General features: G+C 55.8%; 1 protein-coding gene across 5 annotated transcripts in view; it reads left to right on the top strand.

The window, feature by feature from the left end:
- ssbp4 (single stranded DNA binding protein 4) overlaps positions 1-18735 on the top strand; it is a 109166-nt gene that overhangs the window by 75430 nt on the left and 15001 nt on the right. For all 5 annotated transcript variants that reach the window (XM_064330342.1, XM_064330341.1, XM_064330339.1 and 2 more), the window contains exons 5-8: positions 4088-4177; positions 14802-14885; positions 17962-18021; positions 18614-18680. In XM_064330342.1, coding sequence (XP_064186412.1) covers positions 4088-4177; positions 14802-14885; positions 17962-18021; positions 18614-18680 — 301 coding nt within the window. The remainder of the gene's footprint in view (positions 1-4087; positions 4178-14801; positions 14886-17961; positions 18022-18613; positions 18681-18735) is intronic.

The raw sequence follows: 18735 nt of genomic DNA, 5'->3' as shown, positions 1-18735 counted from the left end.
ACGGCGCGTGCTGGCATTTAAAGGGTTAAGTACCGTGGAGCAGGGAGTGAGGGAGTGAGGGGGAGAGAGAGAGGGAGAGGGAGAGGGAGAGGGAGGGGGAGAGCGCAAACAGGCAAGCTATCAAAAGCCACAGGCTTCTTTAAATTCTCCCTCCATCCCTCTCTCTCTTTTTCCTCCCTCTCTCTCTCTCTCTCTCTCTCTCTCTCTCCCTCTCTCTCTCTCTCTCTCTCTCTCTCGCGCTCCCCGGCCGGGGGATGATTGACGGCCTGAGGGTTTTAATGGGCACTGGAGAGGGAGAGCCGAGGTCGGCGTTGTCATGGCAACAAGGAGAAAGGGGCCTTTCGCAGCTCTACCTGAGAGCGGAGAGGAGCGGAGCGTCTGAGACTGGCCGCCCCCCTCCCCAACTGCCGCCCCCCTCCCCCCCCCTCCCGCGACACCACCGTGCCTAAACCCCAGGCTCCGCTGACCGCAGTGACCCCCACACACACACACACACGCACACCCCAGTATGGGTCTGATATCCCTGCATCTTTAAGACCATAATAAGCACATGGGAACACATGGGTGCGTAACACAGAGAACGAGCCCTTCAGCCCATCCTGCCTCTTACCTGCAGTCCAGTACTGCGTTTACTGCGTTGAGCACTGCATTCAGCACTGCGTTCTGCACTACGTCCAACACTGTGTTTACTGCGTTGAGCACTGCATCCAGCACTGCGTTCTGCACTGTGTTCAGCTCTGTGTCCGGCACTGCATCCAGCACTGCGTTCAGCACTGTGTTTACTGCATCCAGCACTGCGTTCAGCACTGTGTTTACTGCATCCAGCACTGCGTTCAGCTCTGTGTCCGGCACTGCATCCAGCACTGCGTTCAGCACTGTGTTTACTGCGTCCAGCACTGCATCCAACACTGTGTTCAGCACTGTGTTTACTGCATCCAGCACTGCATCCAACACTGTGTTCAGCACTGCGTTCCGCACTGTGTCCAGCCTGGACTCCTCTGCACCTCCAGTATGCAGCATGGCGAGCTGCTCCACACATTTTATTGAACCGGTGTTTATGTTACATTTGGACAAACCATTTATGCAGCTGGATGTTTTAGTGAGGTAATTCAAGTTAAGTATCTTGGGTACTACAGTAGCACCCCAACTGGGAATTGAACCCACAGCCTTTTGAGTTTCAGGCTCAGTTACCGAGCTCTGCTCAGCTCAGCTCAGCTCAGCTCAGCTCAGCCCAGCCCAGCCCAGCCCAGCTCAGCTCAGCTCAGCTCAGCCCAGCCCAGCCCAGCCCAGCCCAGCCCAGCCTACGCCACTCATGCATTTTTAATGGCTTGCTAACCTAAACACAGTGGCAGGGAGAGGCGGCAGTGGAGGCTCGCAGGCTGAGCTAACAGCAACAGCCCCGCTCCCTTCCCCTCTCCCCGGCCCACCCCAACCGCACGCGTGCGCTGCCGCAAAGGCTGCTGGGAGCCAAAGCTTTGGCAGCTGTTTGCGTATCCTCCCTGATTAAGATCGGAATTAAACGTAGTTGCTGGATGTATTTTTAAGCCGCCCTTTTTTGTTTTTTGGCTCTGCGTTTTTTTTTTTGTTCAGCAAAGCGAATGAACCGGTGGGGATTTTCACAGTGGGCTTTGTGTGATTTCGAAGGCGAATGCCAAGATGGAGTGGGTTGACTCTGGTAGTACGTAGGAATGGCAGTCTTCTCTTTCAGTTATCGATCCGTTTGCTGTTGACTGTGATACACCCGTTTTTTTGGCTGTGTGCCAGTCGAGCGCCAAGCTAAGAGGCGGTGGTCGCCGGGGGTAACGTGGGATAGGGGGCGTGGCGTGGCACAGGCGGGGTCAGGGCTCACACTGTGCCACGCCTCCCCTCTCTGCGGGCAGCCCAACTGCCACTATGGTGCCACAAACCCAACAGCCACTCAGGAGAGGGATGTACCCTGAGCGAGGGAAAGATTGGCCATCGTAGACATGGATGGTGGGGATTATTCGACCATATGCGCTGTGGCAGCAGCTGCTACTGTGGCAGGTCCTGGTCCTGGTCCTGGTCCAGGTCCTGGTCCTGGTCTTGGTCCTGTTCCTGGTTCTGGTTCTAGTTGTGGTTGTGGTCCTGGTTCTGTTCCGGTCCTGGTCCTGGTCCTGGTCCTGGTCCTGGTCCTGGTCCTGTTCCTGGTTCTGGTTCTAGTTGTGGTTATGGTCCTGGTCCTGGTTCTGGTCCTGGTTCCAGTTCTGGTTCTGGTCCTGGTGTTGTGCGTGTTATGTCTGCATTCACACGGTGGACAGTCTGGACTTGCCGTGTCATAGTTGCTCTTGGAGGTAAAATCTGGATATAAGAACGTGGAAACTGCAGTTTGCATTTGAGCTGTTATTAAATGCAGGTGGCATCATCACTGGCCAATATGGCCGGTCTGACATTGATTATTGACATTGGATCCCTCATCTCTGCAGTGATGGAGAAGGGTGCAAAGTGGGTCCTGGGGGATCTCCATGGCGATGAGGCCGAGTGGATCTCAGTTGATCTCCATGGCGATAGTGCAAAGTGGGTCTTAGAGAATGTCAGTTGTGATGCTGCAGAGAGAGTCTCCGTGGTGACAGTGCAGAGTTGGTCTCAGTAGGAGAGTGTGTGTGAGAGTGGGGCCCTCACCAGCTTCCTTGAGTAAACCCGGTGGTGACTCTGCTCCATTCCTCCTTTCTCTCTCCCTCTCTCCCTCCCTCTCCCAGGCTCTCTGTCTGCACGCTCTCTTCCTCACACGAGAGGCAGCAGCTGTAACCTGGACACAGGCCCCTCCCTCGTGTGTGTGTGTGTGCGTTTGCATGTGCCAATGTGAGTGTGTGCGCTCATGTGTGAGAGTCTGTGTGTGTGTGAATGAACGTGTGTGCGTGTGTGAGAGAGTCTGTGTGCGTCTGTATGCACAGACTGTGTCTGTGTATGTGTGTGTGTGTGTGTGTGTGTGTGTGTGAGAGAGAGTCTGTGTATGTGTGTGTCTGTGTGTGAGTGAGAGAGAGTCTGTGTATGTGTGTGTGTGTGTGAGAGAGTCTGTGTCTGTGTCTGTGTGTGTGTGTGTGTGAGTGAGAGAGTCTGTGTGTCTGCGTGTGTGAGTGAGAGAGTCTGATCTGTGTGTGTGTGTGTGTGTGTGAGTGAGAGAGAGTCTGATCTGTGTGTGTGTGAGTGCATGCGCGCCCCACCCCCGGCCCCTCAGTCAGGCCCGGTGGGGTCAGGGGTGGTGGGGGTGTTTGGGCTGGGGTCGGGTTACGGGGGAGGGGGCGGGGGGCTGCTGGGTAATCCCCTTTGCAGGGTGCAGGCCGGTTGAATAGACAGCCTGGGAACCGAACGACAGGCCCGGCCTGGGGGTGGAGTCAGGGGGGAGGGGCCGGGGGACCGGGGGGAGGGGGGCGGGGGGGTGGGGGGGGGATAGGGGCCCTCGCAGTGAAACTCAGTTTCACTGTCTGAGAGGAGGTGTCCCTCCTTAGTATACTCGCTGGCTTTTAGCATTTTACGCAAACGTGCAACACGCGTGTGTCTGTTACCGGCCCCAGTGGGAGGGGGGGCCTCGAGGCGTCTGTGTGTCCCAGCGCCTGTGTGTCCGCTCTCCAAATGCGCTGCACCGCGGTCCTGCCCTGATTGGCCAGAGGATGATCAGAGCGGAATAAAGCTGATGAGCTGCGTGTTGTATGTGTTGCGTGTGAGGTGTGTGTTGCATGTTGTATGTTGTATGTGTTGCGTGTGAGGTGTGTGTTGCGTGCAATATGTGTGTTGTGTGTGTTGCGTGTTGTATGTTGTATGTGTTGCGTGTGAGGTGGGTGTTGTGTGTGTTGCGTGTTGTATGTTGTATGTGTTGCGTGTGAGGTGTGTGTTGCATGTTGTATGTTGTATGTGTTGCGTGTGAGGTGTGTGTTGTGTGTTGTATGTGTTGCGTGTGAGGTGTGTGTTGCGTGCGATATGTGTGTTGTGTGTGTTGCGTGTTGTATGTTGTATGTGTTGCGTGTGAGGTGGGTGTTGTGTGTGTTGCGTGTTGTATGTTGTATGTGTTGCGTGTGAGGTGGGTGTTGTTTGTGTTCTGAGCGCTGAAGGGTTTTATTTTGTGTTGCAGAGCGCAGCGGCAGCCCCCAGTCCGGTCATGGGGAACATGCCCCCGAACGACGGGATGCCTGGCGGACCCATGCCCCCCGGCTTCTTTCAGGTAAGACCCCCCCCCCCACCCAAAAAAACAATCCTCCAGGCTCGCTTTCCCTGTTTTTCCACCCCTCAGTTCAGCTCCCCTCCTCCCCCCGTCCTGTTCCCACACCCCCTCCTCAGTAGCATCAGCTGTGCCGCTGAACGGGACACCTGCTGCCCCCGGGGGAACGCGGTGTCACTGTGACATCACCAGCACTGACATCCGATTGGTCGTGCTGGCCGCGTGGGGGAGCAGCGTTTATCTCCCTGCAGGGTGAAAAGAGAACACGCTCTCCTACAGAGCGCACCAGGCACACGCATGTAGTGGGCGTGGAAGTACGAGCCCGTCTGCACTGTGGCCAATAAGGGAAGCCGGCCACTCCCCCGTCCCCCCCACCTGCCTACAGTGTCCCACACGCTTCCCTGAACCTCAGATGTGGCCCCAGTGGCCAGCCAATCGCATGCCACGTCACACAGCGCATGTGAAGTGTGACACTCCTGTCGGGGGTCGGCTGGGGTCGGGGTCGGGGGGGGGCGCAGGGGTTTTCACCTGGACCCAGGTGCGGGGCGGGAGTGGCTGGGATGGGACAGGACAGGGCCAGACGGGACAGGCTAAACGGGACAGGGCTGGGACAGGGCGGGAGGCGCTGAACGGGACAGGGCAGGGACGGGATGGGACGTGCGGAACGGGCTGTCGTTCTGCGCTCGTCGCTGCTGCTGCAGAATCCCGCGTGACGCGCTGCTCCCTGCGTCTCTGTGCCGGAGCGACGGCGCTCGGGGGGGGGGCGCAGAGCATGCTAACGACGAACGCGCCGCGATCAGCGCAGCCCGATATCTACTGCAGCTTGAGTGACACTGCATTCCAGAAATAGAGCCCGGGTGGGGGAGGGGAGAGGGGGAGGAGGCAAGGGGGAGATGAGAGAGAGGGGAGGGGCAGAGGGGGAGAGGGGAGGGGGCAAGAGGGGGAGGGAGGGCAAGAGTGAGAGGGAAGAGGGAGAGCGAGAGGGGGAGATGGGGAGGAGAAGAGAGATAAAGGGGAGACAGGAGAGTGAGAGGGAGGGGGAGAGGAAGAGGGAGAAAGAGGGGAGACAGGAGGGTGTGGGTGAGACAGGAGAGAGGGGAGGGGGGATGGGAGAGAGGAGAGAGTGAGGGGGAAGAGAGGAAAAGAGGAAGAGAGAAGAGCGAGAGAGGGGAAGACAGAGGAGAGGGTGGGGAGGGAGAGGCAGGAGAGAGAGGGGGAGGGGGGATGGGAGAGAGGAGAGGGGGGAGAGAAGAGAGAGGGGTGGGGGGATGAGGGGGAGGGGAAGAGGGAGAGAGAGAACAGGGGGAGGGGGAAAAAGGGAGTGTGTGTGAGAGTGTGTGGTCAGATGTGTGTCGCTTAGATAACACCAGTACACGGCCTAGTTTTACCCCAGAAAGTCTAGAGTTACACACACACACACACACTCTCATTACTCACACATGCATACAGACACACTGCCACACACACACACGCACTCTCTCTCTCTTACTCACACATGCATACACACACACACACACACACACACTCCCCCCCTCTCCAGCTCTCTCTCCTCTCCCCACTCTGTCTCTCTCTTGCTTTCTCTCTCGCCCTCCCTCTCTTGCTGGCAGCCCCTCCCTGCTCCTTTTTCAGTGAAGTTTTGATACTGCTGGGATTTCTGGGAAAAAAGTGCTGTGAGCGTGCGTGTGAGTGTGCGTGGTGTGTGCATGCGTGTGTGTGTGTGCGTGTGAGTGTGCGTGTGTGTGAGTGTGCGTGTGTGAGCGTGCGTGTGTGTGTGTGCGTGCGTGTGTGAGTCTGCCTGTGTGTGTGTGAGTGTGCGTGCGTGCGTGCGTGTGTGAGTGTGTGTGTGCGTGCGTGCGTGCGTGTGAGCGTGTTTTAAACTGTCATGCTGGGTTGCGTGTGTGTGAGTGTGAGTGTGAGCGTGTGCATGTGTGCGTGTGAGTGTGTGAGCATGCGGGCGTGTGTGTGAGCACGCGGGCATGCTGGTGTGCGGGTGTGCATGTGAGTGTGCAGTCTCTCATCCCTGCTCATTCCTCAGGCGTGCGTGTGTGTGAGCGTGCGTGCGTGTGTGTGTATATGTGTGAGCGTGCGTGCGTGTGTGTATGTGTGAGCGTGCGGGCGTGTGTGTGAGCGTGCGGGTGTGCGTGTGTGCGTGTGAATGTGTGAGCGTGTGAGCGTGCGGGCCTGCTCGTGTGCAGGTGTGCGTGTGAGTGTGTGTGCGGGTGTGCATGTGAGTGTGCAGGCTCTCATCCCTGCTTGTTCCTCAGGCCTGCTGTACTCACTCATGACTCTGTCTGTTCTCCCCTGCTCCAAACACAGCAGTGGCATCCTGTTAATGTGCAGCATTGTTCTCTCTTATTGTCATTTTAATCCATATGACCGAGGCCAGTGTCCTCATTATCCAGGATAACTTACCCCACTGCTGGAGAGTCCAGGCTGCACAGGGAATCAGAACAGAGGGAATCAGAGCACAGGGTAGCAGAGCACAGGGAATCAGAACAGAGGGAATCAGAGCGGGGAATCAGAGCACAGGGTAGCACAGCACAGGGAATCAGAGCACAGGTGTTGGGGCTGGGAGCCTGTGTTTCACTGTGTTCCAAGGGCCCGATTGCACCTGCTTGTGCATAAGTAAGAAATAAGCCTAGTTTTAACTGAAATCTCTACTACGTTACAATCACTACTAAGTTAATGTTTCAGTGGCAGATCTATTTCAATATATTGAATAATTGCTTGAAAACTACAAACCTGACCTTTGCACATGTTGTATGTATTAACTGGTTTGAAAATATGACTGTAAGCCCCTTAGTTTGTTCGAAAAAGGCACAAGTTTCTCGGTTAGAGCCTATGGGGGAATTTAGGGGTGCGGGGTGCGGTGCACTGGGTGCCATACTGGTTGCTGCGGTTACATCCATTCCGTATCATAGAGTGCACTGATTGGCTCAATCAACATTAACGTGATATTGTTTGACTGTACGGTACTTCACGCCCTACTAACTAGTTTTGTGTTAAGGACACTTGTGGTGCAACCAAATTTAGTGGCTGCCTAGTTGTGAACTAACCTTGAGGGCTCTAAGCCTGTAGTGTGATCTTTAGGTTTCCAACCTAAGGGTGAACTTAGAAAACGCTGGTGCTACCCTACCCAGGAGTGTGCACATGTGCTGTTTATAAAGATGTGTGTGTGTGTTTGTGTGTGCCGCATGTGCAAGTGTGTTTGCGCGCGCGCGCGCATGTGCAAGTGTGGGTGTATGTGCATGCTTGTGTGTGTGTGAATGTTTATTTCTGCTGTTTCTGTGATTTGTGGACAGTGAGTGAATGAGGGTTCTAAGAATTCTAATGAACATGTTAAAGCGGTGTGTTTATGTGTGTTTGTGAATGACTTGAGTGTGTTTGGGAGTGTTAACAACTTGAAGTGAATGCGCATGTGTGTGCTGCATGTGTATGAGGTGTGTGTGTGTGAGTGTGTGTGTGTGTGCGGGGCAGCGTGTGTGTGAGTGTGTGTGTGCATGCACTGAGTGATGGTGCAGTGTGTGTGTTCAGGGCAGTGTGTGTGTGTGTGCGCGTGTGTTCAGGGCAGTATGTGTGTGTGTGTGTGTGCAGGGCAGTGTGTGTGTGTGTGTGTGTGCGTGTGTTCAGGGCAGATAGTGTGTGTGTGTTGTGCAGGGCAGTGTGGTGTGTGCAGGGCAGTGTGTGTGTGTGTGTGTGTGCGTGTGTTCAGGGCAGTATGTGTGTGTGTGTGTGTGCAGGGCAGTGTGTGTGTGTGTGTGTGTGCGTGTGTTCTGGGCAGTATGTGTGTGTGTGTGTGTGCAGGGCAGTGTGTGTGTGTGTGTGTGCGTGTGTTCAGGGCAGTATGTGTGTGTGTGTGTGTGCAGGGCAGTGTGTGTGTGTGTGTTGTGTGCGTGTGTTCAGGGCAGTATGTGTGTGTGTGTGTGTGCAGGGCATGTGTGTGTGTGTGTGTGTGCGTGTGTTCAGGGCAGTATGTGTGTGTGTGTGTGTGCAGGGCAGTGTGTGTGTGTGTGTGTGTGCGTGTGTTCAGGGCAGTATGTGTGTGTGTGTGCGTGTGTGTGTGTGTGTGCAGGGATCACAGATGCAGGTTCTGTAATTAACAGCAGTGACCCCAGTGCTGCTGTGTGAGGGCTGCAGCTCTGTGAGGGGGGGGGGAAGGGTGGGGGAGTAAGCGTGGGGAGGGGTGGGGGGGCAGCATCCCCAGACTTCCCTAATCTTTACCTCACAGCCCAGCACTCACACCAGACTCCTGCAGGGAGAGAGAAAGAGGGAGCGAGGGAAGAGAGAGAGAGAGGAGAGAGAGAGAGGGAGCGAGGGAGAGAGAAGAGGGAGCGAGGGAGAGAGAAAGAGGTAGCGAGGGAGAGAGAGAGAGGTAGCGAGGGAGAGAGAAAGAGAGGGAGCGAGGGAGAGAGAAAGAGGGAGCGAGGGAGAGAGAGAGAGGGAGCGAGGGGTAGAGAGAGAGAGAGGCGAGGGAGAGGAAGAGGGAGCGAGGGAGAGAGAGAGAGGGAGTGAGGGAGAGAGAGAAAGAGGGAGCGAGGGAGAGAGAGAGAGAGGGAGCGAGGGGGAGAGAGGGAGCGAGGGAGAGAGAGAGAGAGAGGGAAGAGGAGAGAGAAGAGGGAGGGAGAGGGAGAGAGGAGAGAGAGAGAGAGAGAGGGAGCAGGGAGAGAGAGAGAGAGAGAGAGGGAAGAGGAGAGGCGGGGGTACAGGGGCCCGTAAAGCTGGAACGCTGGCGTCCGGCCCGGATCTGCAGTTCTCTCTGGAGCTGCTTAATAATCCCCACAGCAAAGAGCCCACCGTCCCTCTCCCTCTCGGGGGGGGGGGAGAGGAGGAAAGAGAGAGGGTGAGGGAGAGAGAGGGAGAGAAAGGGAGGGAGAGGAAGAGAGAGAGGGGAGAGGAGGAAAGAGAGAGAGAGGAGGAAGGAGAGTGGGGGAGAGGGAGATGGGGAGGGAGAGCGAGGGAGGAAAAGATGGGGAAAGAGTAAGGGAGGGGGAAATAGAGGGAAAGTGAGGAGGGAGGGAGAGGTCGAGTGAGAATGGAGAATGGAGAATGAGAGAAGGATAAAGGTAGTTGGTGAGAGAAAGGGCTAGACAGAATGAGGAACTGAGGGAGGAGGGAGGTAGACAGAGAGAGAAAGGGAGGGAAAGGGAGAGAGAGAGAGAAAGGGAGAGAGAGGGACGGATGAAGAATGAACAGTCAGGCTTAGTGCACATCCCAGGCCGGGGCCCTGTCTCTATTTAGGCTCTCTCAGAGAGGGACTGGATCTGCTGCACACGGTCAGTCCGAAGCTCCGCCCTCTCGCTGCTTCAGGAGGAGGTTCGCGCGCGGCGCTGCGAAGGGTTAACGGTTCGTTCTCTCAGTCGCACGTAGGATTAGCGGTCTGAGGCGTGGCTCCGCCCCTCCTCCCCCCCCGCCCCACCCCCGGTCGTAAAGCCTGCTCTCTCTCACAGCGGACGAGGGCGGCTCGGAGTCCCCTCGCCACGATCCGCCGAGCCGTGGCGGTAACTCCCCGCGAGCCAGCCGCCTGGTTCTGCCCCTCTCCGGTGCTGTAGGATACCGCCAGAGGGGCGCGCTGGTCGCCGCGGAAACGCGGGGGTTAGCGGCCGGAGTGGGGGGGCCTGCTGTGGAGGAGGGCAGGGCAGGGCAGGGCAGGGCAGGGCAGGGCTGGGCAGGGCAGGGCTGGGTCGAGACGAGGGGGGGTTTGGGGAGGGGGGTTTGGACTGGGCTGGGCTGGGCCGTGGTGTGGTTTGGGGAGAGGCGAGCTGGGCTGGCCTGGGTTACTGGAGGTTTGGGCCAACCTGAGAGCGCTCAGTGGGGATGTCTTGACACTTTACCCTGCGTCTGGTGGCCATCTTTCTCTCATTCTCTCTCTCTCTCTCTCCCTTCTTTCTCATCTCTCTCTTCTTCCTCTCTCCACTGGTCTCTCTCTCATCTCTCATTCTCATCCCTTCTCTGTCCCCTTTCATTCCTCTCCTCTTTCTCTCGCTCTCTCTTCTCATCTCTCTCCTCTCTCTTTCATTCTCTGCCTCCTCTTTCTCTCTCCTCTCTCTTCTCTCTCTCTCCTCCCTCTTTCTCTCTCCTCTCTCTCTCTCATTCTCTCTCCTCTCTCTTTCTCTCTCCTCTCTCTCTCTCTCTCCTCTCTCTCTCTTTCTCTTTCCCTCTGTCTCTCTCTCTCTCACTCTCTCTCTCTCTACTCTCTCTTTCTCTCTCTTTCTCTACTCTCCCTTTCTCTCTCTCTCTAGTCTCCCTTTCTCTCTCTCTCTCTCCCTGGTGTGTGTTCGAACTCAGTTTGTGTGACAGATTTTCTGAGGGGCTTTTCTATAACGTATCATATGAAACTGATTTCTGTGGCTGAATTGTGTACGTAAATGGTGAAGAGCATTATGCAAACTGCATATTCCTCTCCATTCAGGCACACCACTCTTTATTTTCTTTTCTTTTTTTTTTGTAACAAAAATGTTACGGAACTGAAGGAACAGATCTGTATGGCCGTCATTCGGATGCACAGACTGATTCATATCGCGTGATAATGAAGGACTAGCCTCGGCTACGCTGATGGGAGATTCTCTACGCTCCCAGAGACATGCCGAATATGGATTTCATTATTTATTTTTTCGTGTTTTTGATCAAAGAAGCCTTAATCTTAAACCTTTTTTTGTTTGAGATTGCGTACTGTGGCCGTTTCGTACTGTGCAATTGTACAATCGTTGCCATTGTCGGTGTGTTATGGCAGGACTAACAATGAATATGCATTGTGCTGCTCCTCTCTCCCACCACTGCTGCTGTGTTTCACGTTGCTTTGTGCTCTGGGGTTCCCCACAGCGGTGACACACTGCCCCCTTGTGGCCGAGGAGGGGCGCTGCACACGCGCGTGTGACTCTCTTCCCTCCCCTCCCCTCCTCTTGCTAGCCGATGAGGAGCGTGCAGCTCCGCTCCTGTGCGGTGCCGCGATGATGAGGAGGGGGGTGGGGGGTGGAGGTGCCGCCGCTGATGAGTTTGTGGTGCAGTGCCAAGCTGTTATCTTCTTAGTTGGGTAGAAAATGATTTTATTAATTGCTTCATTTAACTCGCCCCCAACCCCTCTCTTCCCCCCCCACCGCACCCCAACCACCCTCACTCGCCCCCCCCACTAACACACACACACACACACACGGGCTCGCACGCCCAGACGTGTTGTTTGTCAGGAGCGATTGGCCAAGGCCCTCTCTCTCTCTCTACAGGGACACTCCTGGCGAAACGGCACACCTATAAAAGCCATATGCTTCCCGGTTCTGTCCCCATACCGCTCCTCCATAGGGGAGGCCAGGGCAGCAGCACGCCATTATTATAGACCGTAAAAACGTAGTGAAGTGTGAGTGTCTGTGTGTGTGTGTGTGTGTGTGTGTGTGTGTACGTGCGTGTGTGAGTGTGTGTGCATGTCCATGTGTGTTTGTCTGTGTGCGTATGTCTGTGTGTTTGTCTGTGTGTGTATGTCCGTGTGTGCGTGTGCGTGTATGGTGGGGGTGGGTGGCGTTGGTGGGGGCTGCGTCAGGTGGGCTGTGTGTTTGCGTGCTCTGTGTGTGGGTTGGGGGTGGGGTGCGACTGGGTGGTTGGCTTGTGGGGGGGCTTTAAACACGCTGCGTGGGGGGCTGTAACACGCGGGACCGAGCCGGACGGGCGCGGCACTAGCCCCAGCTCCAGGTCTCTGCGGCGGGACGCGGGTCACGGGTCTCCACTCCTCCTCCTCCTCCTCCTCCTTCTCCCCCTCTACCCCTCCACCTCCTCCTCCTCCTTCTACCCCTCCACCCCCTCCTCCTCCTCTTCCTTCTCCCCTTCAACCCTCCACCCCTCCTCCTCCTCTCTCCTTCTCCCCTTCCCCTCCACCCCTCTCCTCCTCCTCTCCTCCCTTCTCCCCCTCCTCCTCCTCCTCCTCCTCCTCCTGCTCCTTCTCCCCCTCTACCCTCCTCCTCCTCCTCCTCCTTCTCCCCTACCTCCTCCCTCCTTCCCCCCTCTCCTCTCCCCCTCTACCCCTCCTCCTCCTCCTCCTCCTCCTCCTCTCTCTCCACTTCTACCCCTCCACCCCCTCCTCCTCCTCCTCCTCCTTCTCCCTTCTACCCCTCCACCCCCTCCTCCTCCTTCCTCCCTCTACCCCTCCACCCCCTCCTCCTCCTTCTCCTCCTCCTCCTCCTCCTCCAGTGCAGTCGCCAGTACCGCCATCCGTCTCTGGGCTGTTAATAAGGTCTGTGCCGCCGCCTGTGGCGGACTGCGGGAGAATCCCGCGCGTGGCCGTACGCAGCCCCGGCCCAGACCCGGCTGACTGAGCATGTGCAGTGCGTTGCGTACGCCAGCGTGGGCCGCCCAACTGTGCAGCCCCGGGCCCAGACCCGCTGCGCAGCTGCATCGCAGACCCTGGGAGTAACGGAGTAAAACCACAGAACAAGAATCTGTAACTCCTCCTCCCTGTGTGTGGACTCCTCCTCCTCTCCAGTCTGAGGCTAAAACGAATCACAACACGCAGGGCTGCCCAGCCCTGTTCCCGCAGATCCACCGACCTGTAGGTTTCCATTTCGTCCCTAAATTAGCCCACCTGACTCTACCACTCAGGAGCTCAGTGAGACCTCTAGCTGTTGAACGAGGAGCGGTTTGTTAGGGTTTTACCCCTTGGCGCTTAATGTCTAAAGATGGGCCTGTGGACGAGAGAAACCTGATCCTGGGTCAGTCCTCCTGCTCTGTGACTCTGTGTCCGGGTTCAGAGCTCGTTAGTTCTGAGGAGACTGTGGCTGTGACACGTCCGGCGTTGGCAGGTCCACCTGAGAGAGGTGTGTGTGGAGGTGCGGGGCTCAATTAGAGCTGGAGGCCGGGGGTGCGGGCGCGTGGGGCGTCTGGCGTCAGACGGGCCGCCCGTCTCCGCGGACGCACGCACGGGCGCTAGTGAGGTCAGGTGCGTGGGAACCCGTCACCTGAGCGGGTGTGTGACACTGTGTGTGTGTGTGTGTGTGGACACCGTGTGTGTGTGTGTGTGTGAGACACTGTGTGTGTGTGTGTGTGTGAGACACTGTGTGTGTGTGTGTGTGTGTGTGTGTGTGTGTGTGTGTGTGTGTCACTGTGAGAAAACGCAGGATTCTGTTAACACTGTGTGTGTGTGTGTGTGTGTGCACACACGTAGGACTTATGTAAGCACTCACATGACCAATGGGAAAAGCTGGACTGTGCTGTACGTGTCATGTCTGTGATCACACAGGAACATAGAGGAGGGATCCTGAACCTGGGTCCTGGGGAGAGGGGGGGGGGGGTCTGCTGGGAGGGGGGTGTTCTGCTGGCTTTCACTCTTACTCAGTGCCTAATTGATCAGTTAATGAGGACGATTACACAGTTCGCTCACCTCACCTGGCTTCTCTGGTGTAAACTGGGTACTGATTTTAATGCGAAACTGAAAGTCAGCCGATCCTGGGGCCTGTATCACGAAGCGGGATCACTGAGTAAAACCCGGAGTCCGCGCTCCAGATCTGGGAGGGTTCCAGGTTTCCAGCGAACTCCTCCTTCCTGATACCGGCCCCGGTGGGGTATTTCGTGAAGCAGGATTACGGAGTTAGCCAGGTGACTGTGCTGGGTAAAACCCGAAACGGCTCGTTTTACTGGAGTCCGTGTTCCAGATTTGGGAGAGCTCCGGGTTTTTTCTCAGCGCAGTTATCCAGCTAGCTCAGTGGTCGTGCTTCCTGATGCAGGTCCCAGTGGGGTGTTTCACAAAACTGGATTACAGAGTTAGCTGGGTAACTGCGCTGAGTGAAACCTGGAATAGCTCTTCACACTCCAGTCCGTGTTCCAGATTTGGGAGGGTTCCGGGTTTTACTCAGGGTTTCACTCGGTAATCCTGCTTTGTGAGACCGGGCCCAGGTCTCCCCCGAGGGGCACCCCCGGTTATCCCCAGAGGGGGGACCCCCAGTTTTCCCCAGAGGGGGGACCCCCGGTTATCTGAGCAGGTGTGCGTGTCCCGTGACTGGTGAGCCCTCGCCTGTCCCGGTGTGGAAGTCTCTGGGCCTGGTGCCTTAAAAGGGACGGCCTTCTTCGGCTAGTCTTGAGGGCTATTGATGTGACGGGGCTCGAGGCCAGGAATCTCGAAAGGTTTTGAATAGTTTTTTTTTTTTAAGATGTGAAACTGCACGTCCAGTTTGAGCTCGACCCCACATGCAAGTGGCTTGACCGTAAGGCACATGTAAGGGAATGTGTTCGCTCTTTAATTCTCAAAACCGTTGAGGTCAGTGGCATATCGGATTGGATCAGACCGGAAAATATTATAGCCTGACTCCAGTCGTTTGAATCGTTGAACCGATCACTAAGGTGTGGGGCCCGCGGGGGTGTAGCTTCTTACCTGCCGGTGTTTCTTAAATATCTGCTGCCAGGATATTTCAGTGCAGGGGTCAGCGCTGGGTGCAGTTTGTGTTTGTTTTCAAAAGCAGCCCGTATCAAGCGTCTGGTTCCTGTTGAGTGGCGGGGAGGTCACTGACCCTCGGTGTGTCCCGCAGGGCTATTTACCTGTCCCAGGTGTGTCAGTGTCCCGTGCTTACCTGCCCCGGGTGCATTTCGGAAGGCCGCTCAGAGCTCTCCTGCGTCTCACCTCCTCCCCCCCCCCCCCCTTCTTTCTCTCTTAAAGGGACCCCCCGGCTCCCAGCAGTCTCCCCACGCACAGCCGCCCCCACACAACCCCAGCAACCCCATGATGGGACCTCACGGCCAGGTAAGACCAGTGAGCCCGTAGACCAGGGTGGGCGGGTGGGAGGGGGAGGAAACCCCATTCCCGAAAGGGGTGTTAGGAATTCCGTTTCAGGGTTTCATGCCAACCGCCTGCTCTTAATGGTTTAATTCCACATCCGGCGCCGGGTTAGGGTAGAGCGCGTAGGTTTGACCACAGTGGCGTTTTACGCAGTTAGGGTAAGAGCACTTAATGACCGTCCTTCACAGGCTTTTCTGTGTGCGATTGGCCAGAATGTCAGATCGCGCAGATTGATTGGGCTAAATGATCGAGCGCTGAAGCCAGCGTGAAATCCAGAAACGGATCCGACCCCTCCGGGAACGGAGTTTCGCCGACTCCCCCCTGCTGCAGACGCAGCGGCGAACGCACGCGGGCTCGGAGTGCGCGTCGCCAGGCCCCTCGGTGTCCGTAGCAACAGTCGTCATATAAGAAACACGCGCAGGGGTAGTGTCAGACCCGGGCAGAGCTGCGAGCCTGTGCTTTCGCACCTTGCCGGGCCTGGACATCGCCAGGTAATTGGAGTGCGTTTTACGGCTGGCCTGGAACATCCTCTCGCTCTATAAACAGACGCACGGACGCAGTCTTGTTCACACACTGGCTGCCTGCACAGGCTGTTCGCCAGCACACACAGACACGACAATTACTGAGAGAGGAGAGCGCTAGGAGCAGTAGGAGTGTGTGTACACACACACACACACACATAAACCCATGCACACACATACACACACACATAAACCCATACACACACACACACACACACACACACACATAAACCCATACACACACACACACACACACACACACACACTCTCTGTCATGCACACACACACACACACATGCTTGCACTCGCACACGCACACCACACACACACACAAACACATGCACACACACATAAACCCATACACACACACATGCACACACTCTCTCTCAGCCGCACGCACACCACACACACTCACCACATATACACACACACACACACACTATACATGCTCACACTCACGCACACAAACATACACATGCACACACACCACACACACACACGTACACACACACACATACCACACACACTCACACACACACACACACCACACTCACACACACACACACACACACACACACACACACTCACACACACACACACACACACACACACACACACACACACCCTTCTCTCTTCACAGCGGCCATCAGCCTTGATGGTGGATAAATAATTCAGTCAGCCAGCCTGGCTGCATCTGGCCGGCTCTCGGGCTGCCTTCCCCCCCGCTCCCTAAAACCAGCACTCACCCGTCCCACATCCCATCAATATCCCATTAATATTGCAGGCTCCGGCGCTGCGGAGGGCCCCCGCACAAACTCACCGCACACTTGTGTGAGGCGCAGGCCGAGGGCCGGAGAGAGCTACAGCGCCGCCAGTCCCCCAGCACCGGGGCACGGTCCTCGTGTGGCAGCCCGTGCATCTGAAGACGTTTCCCCCCCCCCCCGGATAGCTCATTTAACCCTTCAGAGAGCAGCTGTTTTTGGAATGTCCCCCCCCCCCAAAGTTCTAAGTCAGTGTTGTAGAACTCCACTGCTTTCAGTTACCTGCTGTGATTGTGACATCAGCGCCAGAATGTTTCGTTGAGTACATTCTAATAGTTTATTTGTGACCTCACACCTTAAGGAGTTTAGTTTAGGTGTGAGATTCGGTTGGTACGGTGTTTGAAGTTATGCATTCTTCTGTCTTCCTTTTTGCGTTCTGCTGCTTGTATTTTTTCCTTAGACTGTGTTGTTGCTGTTCTGTTAGTGTTAATCAGTTTAACCTACAGGGTCCAAGTTGAACTATGCGGTTGTTCCCTGCATTTGGAACGGTACTTCTCTCTAGGGTTTTCGACACACTTGTTCCTGGTTATGGTTATACACTTTGTTGTACGTCGCTCTGGATAAGAGCGTCTGCCAAATGCCTGTAATGTAATGTAATGTCTTCCCCGGGCGAGTCTATGTGTGAGCTCCTAAATAGGGATCCATTAGCTGCTCAGAGTGGACACCCTTAAACCAGACCCCGTGGTAAAGTCGTGTGATTGGTCTTCTTCTAGTCTTCGTACTTACAGTAAACAGGATTTACGTTGCCTGAGGTAGCAACCTAACGTTTTATACCGGCAGCAGGAAGTGGCCATTTTTACCCAGGTGCCTTTGCAGTGCTGGGTCAGCGTTTTTTTCTTCCTGAATGGGTCCCATTCCGGTTTTACAGCTGGTTCGGGAACAAATTCTCAGCGAATTGGATCAACTTCGCTCCCCTTTTTGGACGCTGTTTTTTTTTTGCTGTCTTTAGGTAAACGTTATCCTCCATTCCCAGAGGGTCAGAGATATGTCATTGTCTGATTGTGGGCGGTCCTTAGAGCACGTCGGGCCCCGGCGGGTCACATGATCGCACGGGGTCCTGACAGCGTGTGCTTGCACATGGGGGGGGTGGGGGAAAAGGGTTTGCGGGTTTTGTGCCAGCCAGCCAGCCTGCTATCACCCCCCCCCCCCTCGCCATGTCTCCCACACCTCCGCTCTGTCACCTGTGCTGTAGTCTGACACGCTGACATCATCCTCACACGTCTCTCCAGTCTCTCTCCCCGTCCTCTCAGTGTGCGTGCGGTTTATCGTGTTTCAGGACTTCCCCGTGTCTGTTATTTTATTTTAATTTTCTCTTTCTTTATTTTTTAAACTTTGTTCTTGAAGCACCTTGGGGGTCTTCGTATTGGGCTGGCAGTCAAAGACTGGAGCCTGGGATGGGCTGGAGCACAGCCTCGTAAAAACTTTTTTCCAGCGCTCTGGCTCCCCCTGCAGGCAGATTGCTGTATGTGATTGCTGCTGTGCCCTGCCTTACCTCAGCCAGGCCCTGGCATTGTGCGTGTGTCCCTGCTGCCTTTCTGCCCACACAGGAACAGACCTGCTGTTTGAATGTCGGCACCATTTTGGGTTTTTTTTTTTTCTTCCCTCAAGTTCAGTGTCATGGGAATAGTGCAGTGACCTCTCTGAGTACCAGCTGACTAACTCTCCCTCTCCCTCTCTCTCTCTCTCTCCATCCTCACAGCCGTTCATGTCTCCACGGTACCCAGGCGGACCCCGCCCCTCGCTGCGCATGCCAAATCAGGTACCCGGGCCCGAGCCCCCCGACGCAGTTCTCACCTCTACCTGTGGGAGGCGCTGTCTGTCAGCGCACTGGGGTCACTGGCCTCTGTGCTCTGTGTGCGCTGTAAGAGTGGAGCATTATCCGCCATTATGAAGCGCTGCACATTCAAGGGGGAACTGCCGCTGACCTCACTGCATCATGAGCTGCTGCAGAGCTCTCTCTCTCTCTCTTCCCCTTCTGTCTTTCTTTCATTCTTCCCTTCTTTTGCTGTGCGCTCTCTCTATCTTTCTTCTGTCTTTTATTCGCTCATGCTCTCTCCTTCCTCCTCCCTTGTTCTTTCTCTCTCTCCCCCCCTCTCTCCCTATTTCCCTCTCTCTCATGCTGGGCAGTGTTCTCTGTCCCCCTTTCTCTCGCTCCTCTGTGTCTTTCTCTCCCCCTTCCTTTCTCTCTGTCTCTCCCTCCCCCCCTCTCAAATTCAGATGGCGTAAGTGCCCTGAATGGAAATCAATCATTGTTGCCAAAATGATGTAATATACTATATAAAATAAACAGTAACAATCTTTCTCTCTCTGTTATGTACTGTCTGCTAATGCTCCTCTCTCTCTCTGTCCAGCCCCCTGTGGGAGTTCCAGGTTCACAGCCACTCCTGCCAAACAGCCTGGACCCCACCAGACCGCAAGGTAGGACCCCTGCTGGGCGAGGGAGGTAGTGCGGTGGTGTGTCTGAGATCTAGGG

This window comes from Anguilla rostrata, chromosome 4 (genome assembly GCF_018555375.3).
Source record: "Anguilla rostrata isolate EN2019 chromosome 4, ASM1855537v3, whole genome shotgun sequence".
Lineage (NCBI taxonomy): Eukaryota > Metazoa > Chordata > Actinopteri > Anguilliformes > Anguillidae > Anguilla > Anguilla rostrata.
This window is presented reverse-complemented; position numbering and strand designations above follow the sequence as displayed.